Genomic DNA, 17742 nt, shown 5'->3' with positions numbered 1-17742 from the left:
CAAATGGCAATACAAACCATCAAACTGCATTCAGACTTATTTTGAACTGTGGAAACTCATGACATTTGATTCACAGCAAGAAATAAGTCACTTCTTTAATTCAAGCCAGAGCCAGACTGAACACAGTGTGTCAAAACATGGTGTTGGCTGGTCGGCATGTGACAGGTTTATTCTGAGGTGGGCTGTTCCTCTTTTAGACTTCCTGTGCGGGGCTTTTGGACCCTGATCCATTTAAGTCAGCAAAGCTCAAAAAGCCCCGCCCACCTCGCCATACACACAGGTGAGCGCTCGTAATCCTAAAGACAGCACTTGTGACTGTCTTCAGCTCATTTTAATCAACCTAAGGGAAGAAACCTGGAAATTGCATGTATACTTTGAGAAATATCTTAGATTTTTTTTTTGATTTATAAAGGCTTTTGGATAAAGGTTTCTGCTTGCTCATAATTTTATTTCTTAATTGGTTTGATTGATAGACTACTTAAATCAAGATACTGATTATACTTCATTTTGATTTAAAAATTGCATGTTTTGTTCTCCAATATTTATATTTGCTCATAGGGTTTTTTGTTGTTACCAACCTTTTTATATATTTTTTTTCTGAAGAAGGAGGGCTTTTAAAATTTAGACACTGAATATAGTTTATTGATCTAAAGTTTCAATTTCAAGTCAATCGCTATAGAAAATGTTATGTTTTTAAAGCTATTTAGAATGTTTGAAGGGATGTCGACATTAGATATAGTCGTTCATCTTTGTTTAAATACACTTTGAAACGTAGATTAAATATAAGGTTTAAGTCAGATTCTAACCTTTAAAATGGCAAGAGCAGCAGCAGACCCACACCTCGGCTCAGGCCCCGGCGAGGACGAGGAGGTCTCTCTGAAAGGCGACTCGGATTCCGACAGTATTCTCTCGGATGACTCGGTGCTGCCGGACCGGCCCTTGTCCCTGAGAGCTAACGGGGCCCCTCCGTCCCGTATGTATCAGGCCTGTGCCCGCAATGACCCCCTGTCCCTGATGCGGCTCCTGGAGAGAGGTGTGAGCCGAGAGGACGTGATGGAGGTGGACGCCAACGGATGGGTAAGAAGAAACTGAAAGGTTCAAGTTAAACACATTTATTCTCATGGCAGAGTCTTTGGCATCTCAGAATTTGTAAATTATTTATTACATTTTAATTTAGAATTTAAAATAATCTACTCAAAGCATTCTTTATCTGTGAGGCGTCACGTTTAGCTTTGTAATCTACTGGCTGCAGAAGGAAACAACAGTCAACAGGAGACAACAAAAATGCTCAGTCAAGTCTGACGATGACTTATAGAATTAAAAATAGCCCCTGAAATCTCAGAGCTCGACCTATGATGTCACAAATGTTGGAAATTTGGACCGGAGTGTTTTCTGAGGCTCAAAGGAGAGGACTTTGGCAGTAAAAACTACATTTATGATCAAAACACATACACAGATATCAAGAAGAAGATAGATTCAGAAAATGAAAAAAGCTGAACTACGTCACTTTCCACACTGTTGAAAATCAAGACTCTAAATAATACAGTTAAACAAATGAACTCAAGTTGAAAACAAGTTAACTCTAAATACATGCATCGTTACTTTCATATGTTAATTTTAAATAGCTTGAAACCTTTTCATCTTTTTAACCCAAAATAATGTTGGTGTCTTTGATAAACATTCTAACAAATCAGTGGTCCCCAAACTTTTTGACTCGAGGGCCACATTGGGTTCTAAAATTTGTCCGAGGGGCTGGGCCAGGAAAATATGGTGTGTTTGTGTGAACGAATGAATTATTATAAATTACACGCAAGATTTGACCTGTAACTTGTAACAACGCAAACAAATGCAAGGCTCAATGTACAAATTATTTTCCAAATGCATTAAATAATGATTAATTTAATTACATTTCAGTTGAATAAACACAGCAGGAAAATTGACCTTCAATTTCAGTGGGAACAGTGTTGTTGATCTCCCTGTTTTGCATCAAAGTCTGGTGTAAGTTTTGTTGTGGCAATTCTCAGGATAGATCCTTTGGTGTTGGTCAGTGAAGCTGGATCTGTGATGGGCTTTGTTCATGTTCATGACACTGAATGTCTCACATATGTAGGTCGAGCCAAACAAGACCAGCATCTTCTGTACGTCCTCCGGAGGTTTTGTTTCGTTCAGTGAAGCATAAAAGTCGTTAAGTTTAAGAGTGTTGGACCGTTTTTTATTAGCATTTCTTCTACCCATAAATTATCTAGTAGTAACAGCATGGAATGATTAATATCCATAAATAAAAAATCTTAATAAATGTCACCAGAATATGCAAACATTTTGACTTTAATGTTACATTTTTGCACTTCTGTCCTTCTCACTTCTCCAGTGGTTGGACACTTCGTCCAGGTTGATGCTTCTTTTGCTTCTTGCTGTGACTTTATGCTCATCAACTGCTCCAAAATGTGCCACTTCATGACCATTTCTGGATGATATTATTCATAAACTAACAGGCCGCACCTGTCATAAACCGCAGGTGCCCACGTTGTAACATGAGATATTTACACAGAAATAAACGCAGTTTTTATGCGTCTTTTAAACCGGGGGCCTCGTGGCGCACGCGGCGCACCCGCTGTCCGCTTTAGACCCGCTTTAGAACAAATCACAGCTGTCTCTAGTGTCCTCTCTGTCCTTGAAGACTCTGTGTGAGCTGATTTACCTGTGTCTTCACATCAGGATCATCTGCTCCTGAGCGCATACTCATCGAGTGAGTGTTACTGTGACATGAGATATATACACAGAAAATGGTCCAGATAATGATGCACATGTGTCTTTTGACCCGTGAGTCAGGTCTGGCCAAGAAAGTCTCATTTACACAATAGTGACACAGTTGTCTATTGAACGTGCCCGCACCCCGCGCTGCGCCTCGGGCCGCGGTCCGCCCTGCGCTGCGGGAATAAAATTGATTGTAATAAAACACGCAGCGTTTTGAAACTAAAAATGTAGAGAACACGACGTGTCCCCTGGACAGTGCTTCTACTGTCCACAAGATCTACAGTGTGTCAAACACTTGCGCTTCCTGCTTGATGGGCCCCAGTGGCCGTTTGTGGTGAATTTTGTTTTCTGCGCGCCATAGATCTTATAGAGGGAAGAGTGTCATCTCTTGGGGAAATGTGGGCATTACAGGCGAAAGGTAAAGTGAACGGCCAGCCACAGTATCATGAGTTTGACTCCGACATTTGCTTGAAAAAGAAATAAAATAATAATAATTAAATTATTTTTTTAATATAACTTGGACAAGCTTGGCGGGCCGGATTGAAAGGCCCAGCGGGCCGGATTGAAAGGCCCAGCGGGCCGGATGTGGCCCGCGGGCCGTAGTTTGGGGACCACTGTAACAAAGCATCGCGCTCTCAGGTTGCAGATAATCCTGAGAGTGCGAGGCTTTCTTTGAATTTTTTACACATCTAAATCTAAAGAAAGATATACACTTTCTTCAGAGTTTCTTTAATATTCCAATGTGGTGGCGCTCTAGCTCTATTATTAGATGAAGACCATTCTAAAACTATTAAGGAACGGTCAGACCAACCAGTGCCTACCGTAAGACACAAAGAAAGTATTTGATGGTGGTCACAGTGAATATAATTGATGTTTCTGTTAGTAAGCCCCAGGGCAGGTGTGGCTTCAGAAGTAGCTTAAACCACCACAGAGTTTTAAGCAAATAAACAACAACCATAATTAAAATCCACATCATTAATCTTTGTTTCATTACTGTCACTATCAGAAGTACACGTTTACTTACTGCGTTTGTACAATCTCCAACCTGACCCGGGACGTTCTGTTTATGAGACAATCTTCATGCGCAGCCGCCTAAGAGAGTAAAATATAATGTGTTGAGATTCATCTCAACAAGAGTAACAACCCACAAACACAATTATAACAAGAAGAAGTACACGCAGGTGATATCTGACCAGATATATAATGTACATAAAAATAGTCACAAAATAAAATAATGAAATCCGTAATACAAAATAATTATCTGCTGCAACTAATTTATTTTTTGTTATCAATTAATCTAGCAATTATTCTCTCAGTTCATTGATTTGTTGTTTAGATTGAGAAATTTGATTGTCACGTTATCCCAAATGAAGCTAAAGTGATGGCGCTTTCATCAAACACACTAAACTTGTCATACAAATGTTGCTTTGTCTAAGTTATGAAACCTCTTCTCTCAGCACATGGCCCAGTCTGTGGTCTAGAATACATTTATATACGCTTATATTAGTCATAAATAAATGAGCCAAAGGCCTAGTTGAGCATTTCTCTCGTTGTTCCCCTTCACAGAGCGGTTTGATGGTGGCGTGTTGTAAAGGCTACATTGACATTGTGCACGCTCTTCACGGCTGTCCCTTTTTAGACGTGAACCTCCAGGACAAAGAAGGAAACACGGCTCTGATGATCGCGTCGCAGGCGGGTGAGTCACGTGAATGTGTGCTATTGTCTATTAGTTTCAGTCTCTTATGTTTCATTCGTGATATTTTTGAGTTTTGGTTCACTTCATTGTGTATTTTTTTTAAAGACAATGGCAATGAAGCTTGTTCTGTTTCAAGCATTTTAAGGCAATTTATTTTTGAGCAAACAACAACTAAACGTGCTTTACAATAATAGGAAGTTAATATTAGGAAAACTAAACAAAGGAAAGTGAAAGCTGCAATCTCTGAAAGCAAACACAATATTTATAATTGAAACACATTCAGCGTTATAAAGTAAAAACAGATAATTTATTTGGTTTCAGAAAAAAGGTTTTAATTTGATATTAAAGCTGCACAATGTAACATTTCTGGTGGAGGCACATGCCACTTTATGCCTCATTGTTCATGATCTGGTTGTGTCTTTTCAATTTGTCATGATTTTCTGCTCAGTAAAAAGAGAAATTAAAATTACTTTGAGTTGAAGAAAAAACAGAATGGCTAGTGTCAATGTTGGGAGGTTTAAAAGCATGTTATAAATCTACATATTATATAAAAGTGAAGTATTATAGGATTTTTTTTTTTTTTTAAATTTGAAGCTAAAGTAGTGTTTTGAATCACAGCACACTTTTGTTAATAGTTGAGAATAATAGAGAGTAATAAATATCTGTGTCATTGTTTGCGTCTCTTTGCAATAGTGGTTGTTCTAGTGTCTATTCGGGATCACACATTTGCTCAGGACACTCCAAAATGCCCCAATATTACATAAAATTAACTCTTTTTTTTTTACACCAGGCAATCCTTGTTCCGCGGCACACTGCTTGAAAATAAAAAAACTGTTATAAATATATTGTCACCTTTATGTTGATTTAAAATAAATATAACCAGATATGCTGGGATAGGCTTCTAGGTAATTAGAGGTGTGGTTAAAGAATGGAGGTGTGGTTGCGGGAGGAGGAGGAGGAGGAGGTTGAGGCGTGGTCCACCTGAACCTCAGTCAATGATTAACAAACATTAACTACCTGTACATATGTGACATAAACAGCCAGATAAAAAAGTGCTTTACAATTACATCTATTGTTGGGCTGTATATTGAACAAAAAATACTTAATTTTGCTTCTAAAATTGCCACAATTATTAATTTTTTGGTTCTTATAATTATTTGTAACTTGAATAATCACGCTTATCGATTAACCTAATAATCTCGGGATCCTTACCTTGAACTAAACTATTTTCCTCCTCCTTAGGTCACGTGAACACGGTGATGTACCTTCTGAACTACTATCCAGAACTGGACATCGAAGTGAAAGACATGCGCGGCTTCACGGCTCTGATCAAAGCCACGATCACCGGCAGAGACGATATCGTAGCAGCACTGGTCATGGCAGGCGAGTAAAGTTTGAACGAGACTAAATTTAACCCTAAACTGGAAATACAATAGACTCACTGGCCACTTTATTAGTAGGCAACTATACAAATCTATAACTTAATAAACCAGTCATAAATCAGGAACTTATAACAGTTATAGAGACAAGCAAACAATTTTTATACTAATTCACTTTTATGCTTTTTATTTACTGTGTTAACAATTGTCTTTGTTATCTTCGTTTGTAAAATGTGCTATAGAAATAAAGTGGATAAAATGGATTAAAAAACATCCATCTAATCCAAACAAAATGTTCCTCTGCTGCCCATGTCCAACCACAAAGTACAACAATTATTAATATAAACTTCATCATTCATCTAGTCCAACCTGTCATATGCACTTCAATGTTGAACTGAGCATCGGATTAGAAAGATTATTTACTTTGAACGTGGCATGGCCTGGTCTGAGTATTTCAGAAATGTATAATCGATTGTTGTTGGTTTAAGTATAGTCTTAATCTTATGCCATTATAATCTTATGTTCAGGCACCTGCTCTGGACAACACAGATCAATATTTTCTTTCCTATGAGATCCATGCAAGAAATGAATGTGCAGCATCATCTTTACAAACATGAACACCAACGGAGATTTCAGAAATATAGCTGGTCACCCTTTGTCTACTCCACTTGCACTAGACCGAGTCCAAAAGGTTTGGTTTAGTCCTGGCCTGTTCTTGTCCACTTTCTTTTTTTCTCTGTTTTTGCATCCAGTTCATGTGTAGGTTCTCGTGAGCACCTGGAAGGCCTGGCCCTGTTATGAATGGCCATGTGAAGATGGAGTCTGGAATTCCGGTTAAAACTCTTCCCACAGATCGAACAGCTGAAAGGCTTCTCTCCCGTGTGAGTCATCATGTGCTTCCGCAGGCAGCCACGCCAAGGGAACAGTTTACCGCAGACTACACAGACGATTGGAGCCTTGCCTTGAGTTGGTTCCATCGTACTACTGCCGCCTTGTGGCTCACTCGATGCGCTTGTGTTTTCTGGAACGGTCCAAGTTTTATGAACAAACATATGACTATAAAGCCCAGTTTTCTTTTTAAATGTCTTCCCACAGACGGAACAGCTGAAAGGTCTCTCGTCGCTGTGAGATTTCATGTGTCTGTGCAGGAGATAAGTCAAACGGAACTCTTTACCACAGATCGAGCAGGGGTTTGATGCACTTGTGATTTCTTGAATGGTCTTATTTTTATGAACAAACATGTGTGCATAAAGATCAGATTTACTTTTGCATGACTTCCCACAAACTGAACAACTGAAAAGTCGTTCCTTGCTGTGACATCTCATGTGTTGCTTTAAGAGACTGTTCCTAAAGAACTCTTTACCACAGATTGAGCAGGCTTTTGAAATCTCACCACAGTTTTGTTTCACCAGAAGGCTGTCCCCTTGTGGCACATTAGCTGTCCCTGTGTTTTCTGGAATTATCAGAATTTTATGAACTAACAGCATGTGATCGTTGAGCCCGCGTTTGGATTTAAATGTCTTCTCACATACTGAACAGCTGAAAGGCCTTTCATTACTGTGAGATACCATGTGCTGCCGCAACAAAGAAGTCCAAGGGAACTCTTTACCACAGATAGAGCAGCTCCTGCATGAATCGCCCGGAGTCTGTTTCGCTTTAGTGCTGCCCCCTTGTGGCTCAGTGGCTGGAGTCTGAATCTTTACAGTGATGGGACTTTTGTGAACAAACATGTGACTGCAGAGCTCAGTTTTATGAACAAATCTTTTCCCACAGTCAGAACAGCTGAAAGGTTTCTCACCTGTGTGGGTTTTCATATGTTTCGTTAACCCAGTCTTCCACTTATAAGATTTGCCACAAACCCAACACAAATTGTGCTGCGCTTCAATACCTTGTTCATTTTCATCAGAGTCAGAGTGAGTTAAAGGTTTGTCCTGGTGGAGTTGAGGGCCTCCTGGAGGAGACAGTGGTGCTGCTGGCTCCGGGTGCCCAGATTCTGGACAGCCCTCTGTCTGTTCATATGGTTGGGTCCATAGCTCATCCTCTGTGGTTTTCAGAGCCATCTCCTCAGTATCTGGAACACAACACAAAACTGTCTGTCTTTGCATTCACAATTCGCAACAGAATTCCTCAATTTCTTCAATGCGAGTCGATTCAATGGCACTGCTTTTGGCTAGAACACAGGTTTAGACAGTTTAATGGGGGGAAAATTAACTTTTTAACCTTGTTATAACAGTGTTTCCTCATCATTTGTTGAATCAAAGTTGTGTTTGGATTGATTCATACATGTTTGAGTTTATTCTGTAGGCCACTGCAACTGAGGCTCAAGTGCTCAGAAAATGTCTGTTTTAACTTACCCCCTATCCCCACCACCCATAATCTGTAAATATTCGAAAATGAAAAACTCTAAATTCCAATTTTAAGGAATAAAAACGGAAAATCCCTGCTTGCTATGAAATGCCACCCTGAAGAGAAACGGCTGTTTTTGTAAGCACACTTTGAAAAAGCACACTGTCTCGTGCAAAGCGCACGTAGCAGCCTGTGCTTACCCTGGACGTGTGGACCTGTGTCTGTGTCGTGGAGGACACTGGGCCGCCGCAGCAGCTGCTCCAGCAGAGCCCGCTGTCTCTCGTCCTCTTCTTCATACTCTGTCAGCGTTTTCTCAAAAAGCGAGAAAATTTCCTCCGCCGCCGCACACAGGCGCTGCTTTAGCAACTCTTTCAACTGCGCTGGGACACGACACATTTTACAACTGGTTTAGGTTTAGTCCTGGGTTAGTTAGTCCTAGTCCGAATCGACCATAGATTCGTTTCTTTATGGCTGGACTTTAAAGTTCACATCTGACCCGAAACAAAACCTTTCCTCAAGCCGCTTTCGCATTAGAAATATTTAATAGAGCCACGATAATAGTTCCACGAGCCACAGTCAGAAAGCTTGTTTACGGCGCCATTCTGAAAAGCTTATGTTTACATCTTTCACTTCCGCTCTCACTTCCTGTTCGCCTTCATGGGAAAAAAAATACTAAATTTATTACATTTATTTTAAAAAATAGTCAACACAAAATTGATGCAAACTTCTATTCATGAGTTTCAGATTCGTGTTTATGTATCTGATATGAATTTTGCCTTTTCAAAAGATACAATATTTTCTTTTGAATTGTTTATTGCAATAGCAACGGTGCTTGATCTCCATCACTTTGAAACCCATGGATTGTACATCATTTTTACAAGTAAAACCCAACATGAAAACACTCACTATGTTCAATTAGAATAATTAGATGTCCCCAATATTAAAGCCAGTGGTAGCACCATTACACTATGACAGTGGTTCTCTACGGTTCTGGACATGGATTCTTCTCAATTTCTAGAATTTTTATATTTATTTAATACTTTGTACTTAGTACTTGTAAAGGCAAATATTTTACTTGCTGTGAAAAGTTCAGGAACCTCTGCTGTATGAGATAAGCAGTTATTTTTCCTCTGACTTTTGACTTTAGCTCAATACTCATATAATTATAGCCCGGGTTCATGTGCGCTGACCCTTATACATTTGATGCTCTGTCTCTCTCCTGCAGTGACGCTGCAGTGACGGACATTATCTCATCTTAACTACAATAATCTGAGACTTACTCGACTTGTGTGAAGATTAGAAGATTCCTTGGCTATTTAAGTCTAGGTTAAATTTAAACCATATAGCAATCACTACAGTGACTATGTGACATATATGCTCTATGATCAAGTTTGACCTTTTCCTCTTCACCTTCACACATTTTGTTTTTATAAACCCATCGGTGCAATACACATTTAATTGCGTTCACATGACATCTCGCTCATCATCGCTTTCAATAATCTCTATAGTTTCACTGAGTAGGACATGTTTCCTTGTGGAACTTGCCGTTTAACTGTTTTGTAGCGCTGGTTTAGGGTTAATAGCTCTGTAATCAACATCTCTATGTTAGCACAATATTTTGTGGTGCCCATATTCAACTCCAAAGACGTTGAAAGAACTTTAAGACATAAGATCACAACAAGTTTGTGGAGCAGATTGATCTTGTGAGCTATCAAGATCCAAGTCACGATCCAACTAATATCTTATGATGTCATACATATAAATGTGGCTGCAATGCAGTACAGTCAATACAGTACTATACATCTAAGCACATTTAAATTATTGTCGTTTTGCTTCAGTAAACAGGATTCTTTTCTTAATTACCATGGTACAGTGTAAGTGTGAGCATTCAGGATCGGCACCAATCTGACTTTGTTCTCTTCTGAATGTGCCAGTGCAGTGGTTTTCACCTGTGGTACGCCAGCTTGTTCTGGTGGTACAGGCACTCCTCTTTAGTGTTTATATTAACTAATTTAGAATAAATGTTATGTACATTTTCTCCTCCTTTGTCAGTCCTTGTTTAGATCTTCTGTAACAATGATGTTGACCTTTAGACCTGGTTTAACCCTATTATGGTTTTCCCCCAAAAATATTTTCTTAGGTGATACTTGATGTGAAAAGTTTGAGAACCACTATACTTGTATACAGTTTTCCAGGAATAAGGTCTTTTGCCACCAGGGGTATCAGCAAATTCTACACCTGTAAAAATATATATCTAAATACTTCAATAACTAATAACCAACCCTTATTGTTTTTTGTTGTTGTTTTTTAGGAGCTAATCTTCACGCCACAGACTCCACCAAAGGAAAATGTGCTCAGGAGTGGGCCCTCAAAACTGGCCGCTATGAGACCTTGAATCGCTTCAGACGCCTAAATTTACGACCAAAAGCTGAACAATTCTGTGAGAATTTTGTCCCGGAGTGGCCCGATTTGAAGGAAAGAGTTGCTAGAGCAATGGCTGAGAGGAGTCCAACGCAAAAACTCACTCAAAGTTTAATAAATAAGTTTGGATTTAGGTTACCTCATGATCCGAAAGACAATGGAGTAATGGACCACATGGTTAGGATCATGACAAGTATACACAGTCCACTGGTTACAACTGGATGTCGACCTCTTTGCCCAACCAGCCCTCCTCAAGCTGGGAAAAAGCGACTTGCTGTGCCTGATCTGGTGAAAAAACATAACAAAAAAGACTTGGAAATGATGACCGTATGCCACACAATATCACAAATGACACCGTCAATTCAATCTGCGGAGTCTATCGTGACAAAGTGTTGTGCAAACGGGGATAGGCGAGGTAGTATGCTGTCTATGGCCTCTGATAAAGTCACTTCTGCCTTCATCCCTCGCAGTATGGCTCGAAGAAATAGCATTTTTCCGTCTGGTTGTATTCCGAATATTAGCGTGAGCAGGCCTGTCGAGAACACGCCTAAAAAGAAGAAGAAAAAGAAAAAGGATAAGCGTTTACTGGAGCCACCAAATTGGAAATATAAAGAGGAGAGAGAGGAGAGAAAAAGAGAAGAGAAAAAGAAGAAAGAGGAGGCAGAGAGGCAGAAAAAGGAGCAATCCAAACAAAAGGAGAGTAATAAGAGCAAGAAATAAGTGGACACTTGTAAAACTGTATATAATGAGAGGGATGGGTGACATATGGGTTCAAATATTGCATAGAAGATGTTGGTTTTTCCAGATGTTGGTATTGGTTTGATATTGAAAATGTTGCAGATATTTCCAAATATTTTCTTTTCTGCACTGCCCAAGGCTGTGTGCCCATGTGTCAGTCCCAGTTTGTGCTCAGGGTATCAGATTTGTCCTTTTGAACAGACTAATGAGTAAACTACAATGCATCTCTCCTGATAAGGTTAATGTATATTGTGCACCGTCCCCGTCTCAAATAAATAAAATAACATGGAAATAGAACAGCAATTAGGCTAAAAATATGTCTGTAAATTCACAACTATGCAACAAATGATTTTATATCCCATTTAAATACATTTTGTTACTAGTTTTACAAAAGTGAAAAGTTATTTAGTTTACTATAACCTAACATACATTTCAGGGCCTAGGATTTTAAAATCAGTCATCAACAAGACAAAATGTTATATTTTGATTCACAAAATCCATATAAAATCCCTGTAATTATGTAAATCCTCAATATACTGCTGCTGGATTATAATTTATAGTGTGAAATGGAGGTGAAGAGTGGGGAGAGACATTTAGCAAAACTCTCAGAGTCGCAATTTTATCCGACACTGAGGCTGGCCCAGTGCAGAGCCTAATAATGATCATGCACTTACATAATGTATACAACACACTAATATTTGGTAGAACCTCCTTTAGCTTTTATTACAGCAAATATTCGCTGTGGCATAGTTTCAATAAGCTTCTACAACATAAAAATATTTATTTCCATCCAGTGTTGCATAATTTTCACACAGATCTTGTATTGATGATGTGAGAGAGTGACCAATGCACAAACTAGCTCGTCCCACTCCCAAACACTCTCAGATCTATAGTATATTAGTGTCTGCTTCTGCTTAGATGTTTTCTCTGCTCGATGCCAATCATTTGACCCTTCTCAAACACTTCTCTATTTGTCTTTCCACATGGTTGAAAAAAGCTTCAGTTGTAGTCATCTGGACTCAGTTAGAAAAAAATAGACGTTTCGACTCTCATCCAAGAGTCATTGTCAATAAAAGAATTTAGATCGAGAACTCCGATATTAATACTGTTCTGTGGTAAGACCCGCCCATTGGGAGGAGCCTTCCTGAAGTAGAAAGAGTTGTTTGTTTCAACAGAAACTCCCCCCTTGTATCTACCGAGCTAGCCTATTCAGAATCTTAATGGCCTATTAGAATCCTCTTTGTCTTTGTGAGACCCTGGCTCAACCACCCTGAGTACCTGATTAGCATCTAAGTGTCCTGGTCCTGGTCCTCTACCTTTCCAGGGGTTCAGTATTCCATTATAGATACCAGGAAGATTGAATCTTAGCCCTCCATTTCTGTTTAAAGAAGGTCTTTCTTTTTTAACAAAAATAGCTTCCTTGACTCCTCTTTCAAACCATATTTTCTCCCTGCTTAAAACCTTCACCTCACCGTCTTCAAACGAGTGATTAGAGGCTTCAAGATGGAGATGCACGGCACTCTGAGGTCCTGAACTTGTATTTCTTCTGTGCTGATAAAGCCTCTTGTGTAGAGGCTGTTTTGTCTCACCTATGTACCGTTTTTTACAGCTTTCTTCACTGCATTGGATCGAATAAACTACATTCCTCTGTTTTTGAGTCGGCAACTTGTCCTTAGGCCATTGTCGACTCAAAAACAGAGCAATGTAGGTTATTCGATCCAATGAGTTGTTTGTTTCTGTTGAAACAAATAACTCCTTCTACTTCAGGAGGCTCCACCCAATGGGCGGGTCTTACCACAGAACAGTATTAATATCGGAGTTCTCGATCTATAAAACAACAACAACAACCACAACAACAACATAAATTCTTTTATTGACAATGACTCTTGGATGAGAGTCGAAACGTCTATTTTTTCTAACTGAGTCCAGATGACTACAACTGAAGCTTTTTTCTACTATGGAACACGCCTGGACGAATGAGGGATTACGCCGACATATTTCCACATGGTTGTTTCAGAAATGAGAAGCCACTCACTGCATTAGTTGGGTTAAATCACTGTGTTGCAGCAGTTCCAGATCCAGTAGGAGGAAAGGACCTACTGTATTTATTTTGATAAATCGAATGTTGCACAGAGAGTTCTACTCTATATTTATTGAGATTGCCAACATGTTTGTACATAGTAGGCCTGTTGCCATATATTCCGATGGGATATCTGACTGTAAAATACTGTAAATGTTTAGTATATTGCATTTCAGTTATTCATTACTTGGCAAAATTACCAGGCAATATAAAATAAAGACCATAGGCCTGTACTGAACAACATAATTTGTCATTCATTATGTTTGGGACTTTTTTGTTTCAATTATTTCTTTGACAAAATGAAAGTGAATGCAAACTTACAATGTGTTAACTTCACACATTTACACAATTTTGACCTAAAACTAATAATAGAAATAAGTCCATGGACTGATAAATGCCTCCTCTTTATAGTTGCATTTTATAGTAGCAATCAGTAGATTTTAATTTCCATGTTTTACTGTTGAAAATGGCTGTGTTACATATTTGAATCCATTTTTCAGTGTGAATCCTTGGGAAAAAAGCAGTGGGCAGTGATAGAGGGTAGGTGAAAACTGAAATGTTCTGAGCATCCAAGCATCAAATGCATGGTCAATACTTAATACTAACGATTTTCATGCATGAATCAATCGGAATACCATGCAACATACAATGAGTAAATGATGAGGGAACACTGTTATACCGTGGCGAAAAACTATTCCTTCATCATAAACTTACTCAAAGTTGTATTGATTCATGCAAGTTTGAGTAATCATGTTGCTCAGAGAATTTCCGTTTTCACCTACCCCCTATCGCGGCCCACTTCTCTGTATTTACTCCAAAATAGACTATTCAGACCCCGGGTCATTCATGAGAGGGTCTATACTGTCACTTTTTAAACAATATAAACATGTAAAAATATAAAAATTGACTGCTTCCTACAGTCAAATGTCTCTGTGAAGGGGCTTCTAATTTCTGCAATTTCTAAGTTTCTATTATTCAGCCGTTTTAGATCAATTCTGTGGTTTACAATGAACAAAATATAAAACTGTGATCTACCTAGGTAATATGTTATGTTATAGTTCGATATCAAGTACCAAATGTAGCATTATAGGTTTCCTTTAAAGGGCTTTGGGTTTGCTGCCCTCTTGCGGGCTTCCTTAAAAGTTTGACATTTCGTCCGGGGAAGACCTTTGCATTCTATTATTTATCTCCATTTCTAATGGCAAATGTTTATTTCCACAACATAGTTGAGTGTCTGCGTGATGACGTCACGCAGACACTATATGTTGTTGTGTTTTTTATTATTATTATATTTTCCATGATTTTCCATTTAGCCAGTTTCAACTCCTTAACGCTTCAACTGATTTCAACTTAACGCTTCAACCGATTTCAACAAGTTATACCTCATTATGATCGCTTTCACAGTAGTACGTGTGCTATTACTTTTGACATTTGAACAACTTGTACTTTTTGCAGAATTTTCAAAAGTATTAGTATTTTTTCCCCAGTGAAATAAAAGGGAATTATGAGTGTGCGTAATTCTTTAGGCTTTATTCTTTAGACTTTTGTGACGGAGCCAGTCGAGAGAGAGAGAGGGGGGGAGAGAGGGGGAGAGAGAGAGGGAGGGAGAGAGGGAAAGAAGGAGAGGGAGGGAGAGAGGGAGAGAGGGAGAGGGAGGGAGAGGGAGGGAGAGAGGGAGAGAGGGAGAGGGAGGGAGAGAGGGAGGGAGAGAGAGAGAGAGGGAGAGGGAGGGAGAGAGGGAGGGAGGGAGAGGGAGGGAGAGAGGGAGAGGGAGGGAGAGGGAGGGAGAGAGGGAGAGGGAGGGAGAGGGAGGGAGAGAGGGAGAGAGGGAGAGGGAGGGAGAGAGGGAGGGAGAGAGAGAGAGAGAGAGAGGGAGAGGGAGGGGGAGAGGGAGGGAGAGAGGGAGAGGGAGGGAGAGGGAGGGAGAGGGAGGGAGAGAGGGAGAGAGGGAGAGGGAGGGAGAGAGGGAGGGAGAGAGAGAGAGAGGGAGAGGGAGGGAGAGAGGGAGGGAGGGAGAGGGAGGGAGAGAGGGAGAGGGAGGGAGAGGGAGGGAGAGAGGGAGAGGGAGGGAGAGAGGGAGAGGGAGGGAGAGAGGGAGGGAGAGAGAGAGAGAGAGGGAGAGGGAGGGGGAGAGGGAGGGAGAGAGGGAGGGAGAGGGAGGGAGAGAGGGAGGGAGAGAGGAAGAGGGAGGGAAGGAGAGGGAGGGAGAGAGGGAGTGAGAGAGAGGGAGAGAGAGGGAGGGAGAGGGAGAGACGCAGACACTCTTGCAATGGCTTCAGCCATTGCAAATTATCTAGTTATCATATTTGTGTTAGGATTAGGTTTATGTTTAGTTATAGTTTATTTGGTAAGATTAGTTTTATTTTTACATAGAATGTTAGAATATTATTTCCATATTCAGGATAAAATTAGGGTTAACCATCCATGAATTAAGATTAGAGCTTTGAGACGCCCCTGGACGAAATGTCGAACTTTTAGGGCATCGCGCCTCCTAGCGGCTGAAGCTGGTTTCTGGTTCTGACAGTCGCCTCTGTGGTTGTCACATCAATGGGAACCTCTCACCCAAGCTAACTTCACCTTTATTTATGCGATGCTCCGGGACCTCCTCGATCATGGCTAACCTCAGGATTTATGTGGCGTTGTTGGTGTTGCAGGCAGTCCAGTTTAAAGCCTGCCACGGTGAGTAATTTGTTTATTTTCCTTCACCGCCGCGTTGTCATCATCGCGACTCTGACTGTTAGCATTTAGCTTGGGTTAGCATGTTAACCTAGCTTAGCATATAGCAACGAATGAATCGATCACTCCATTTAAAACGAAGTCGTCTCTGTCACTTGTTTGCCAGACTTAGATATTGATTAGAATAGTTTATCGAAAATGTCATGAGGCATTAGTGTTGTATACATGTTTCAAAGCTCGTAACTACAGCTATTATAACATGTTGCTAGCATACAATAATAACCCATTTCTCATTGACTGCATAACAAGGAAGCAACTTTATAACCATGAACTCCCTATCATTTTTCATTTATAACTGAACCTGAAGAACATGTATTTTCCTAAACGTGTATTTTTCCATGAGTGTTACCATAAGCGTTTAATTCATTTATCTAAAAGTTTAAATAAACGAAACTAAATTTACCACAAAATATACATCTTAAATGGATTTCAATATTTTGTTTTAAAGAGTTATTGGTCCCTTGGTCTCTTAATTATATATTCTTTCTGTAGAAACATTTTTATAAAGAGCAAACAAATTTCAATGACATTTGAAAAAAAAGATGCCCACTTTAAAAGTGCACTATGTAACTTTTCTGGTGAAGGCTCCATCACCCGCTGGTAACCATGGAGACACTTACTGCTCTGTTGTGATTGTTCCACAATATAGCATTATGTAGAGAGGTGACCCCTCTCACAGTGAGAAAGCATCAAAAACTATGGGGTGCACGGTGGCAAAGGCGGTTAGCGATCATGGGTTCGATTCCTGGGCCAGACCAACATCACATGATCTCTCTGGGTGGAGTCTGCATGTCCTCCCCGTGTTACCGTGGGTTCTCTCCGGGTACTCCGGCTTCCTCCCACTGTCCAAAGACATGCATGTGTTAGGTAAAAATTGGCAACTCTAAATTGGCCCAATGGACAGGTGTTGAAAATTAGCATATTCTGCTACACATCTGCTAAAACATTGCATCTGGTCCGTCCAATGTTAATGCTATGTCCTTAAATAAATAAATAAAAACATTCCAGACAAGCAATACAGCTCCATGGGCACAAGGAGGTGGCGAATCACATGCCAGAAGTGTTACATAATGTACCTTAAGTAGTATTTCATATTCCTTGTTCTGGACGTATACAATTATGCAAAGTTAATCCTGCAAATTGACCATATTTTCTTAATTATTGTTAACATTTTCAAGGTTTTCAGCTTCCTTTTGTTGCTGATTTCGCCAAAAACGGTCAATTTTCTTGTTTTTGTTCTTCAATATGGCATATGTTCTGATCTGAGTGTCCCAGTCTAGGGAACATATACTATTTGCTTCACAAATAGAAACATTCTTATTTTTTCCCGAGGTCAAGACATCTTTTATGTTTGTGGCTGCATTGTTCCGTGATCGTCACTGAACAGCAGCTTGTACGAAGAAGGTGTTGCTTTGAATGAGTCAAAACCACAAAATGTTGCCAGAAACTCACTGGGGGATTTGCAATTTTCCAAATTGCATATTTTCCTCACTCCTAGACAATGTAACGAGTTTCAAGATGATCAAGATTATCATTGTCTTTTGATCTCCAGACGGTTATTTAATCACTTGGTAAACGTCTTGGTTAAAAAC

General features: G+C 39.8%; 2 protein-coding genes across 2 annotated transcripts in view; both read left to right on the top strand.

Annotated features, from left to right (window-relative positions):
• The first annotated feature begins 727 nt into the window (after nt 1–727).
• ankrd33ab (ankyrin repeat domain 33Ab) lies at nt 728–11523 on the top strand. Its single transcript, XM_072452745.1, has 4 exons — nt 728–1077; nt 4321–4450; nt 5693–5833; nt 10487–11523. The coding sequence occupies exons 1-4, from the start codon at nt 814–816 to the stop codon at nt 11314–11316; spliced, it is 1365 nt and encodes a 454-aa protein (XP_072308846.1). The 5' UTR covers nt 728–813; the 3' UTR covers nt 11317–11523.
• Nucleotides 11524–15934: 4411 nt separating this feature from the next.
• LOC140366076 (activin receptor type-1B-like) overlaps nt 15935–17742 on the top strand; it is a 12976-nt gene continuing 11168 nt past the window's right edge. Inside the window, exon 1 of the mRNA XM_072452744.1 lies at nt 15935–16093. Coding sequence (XP_072308845.1) covers nt 16000–16093 — 94 coding nt within the window. The 5' untranslated portion in view covers nt 15935–15999. The remainder of the gene's footprint in view (nt 16094–17742) is intronic.

The sequence above is a fragment of the Eucyclogobius newberryi genome, unplaced genomic scaffold, assembly GCF_026437365.1.
Source record: "Eucyclogobius newberryi isolate DKJ021-1_F unplaced genomic scaffold, fEucNew1.0.hap1 SCAF_19, whole genome shotgun sequence".
Classification (NCBI taxonomy): domain Eukaryota; kingdom Metazoa; phylum Chordata; class Actinopteri; order Gobiiformes; family Gobiidae; genus Eucyclogobius; species Eucyclogobius newberryi.
This window is presented reverse-complemented; position numbering and strand designations above follow the sequence as displayed.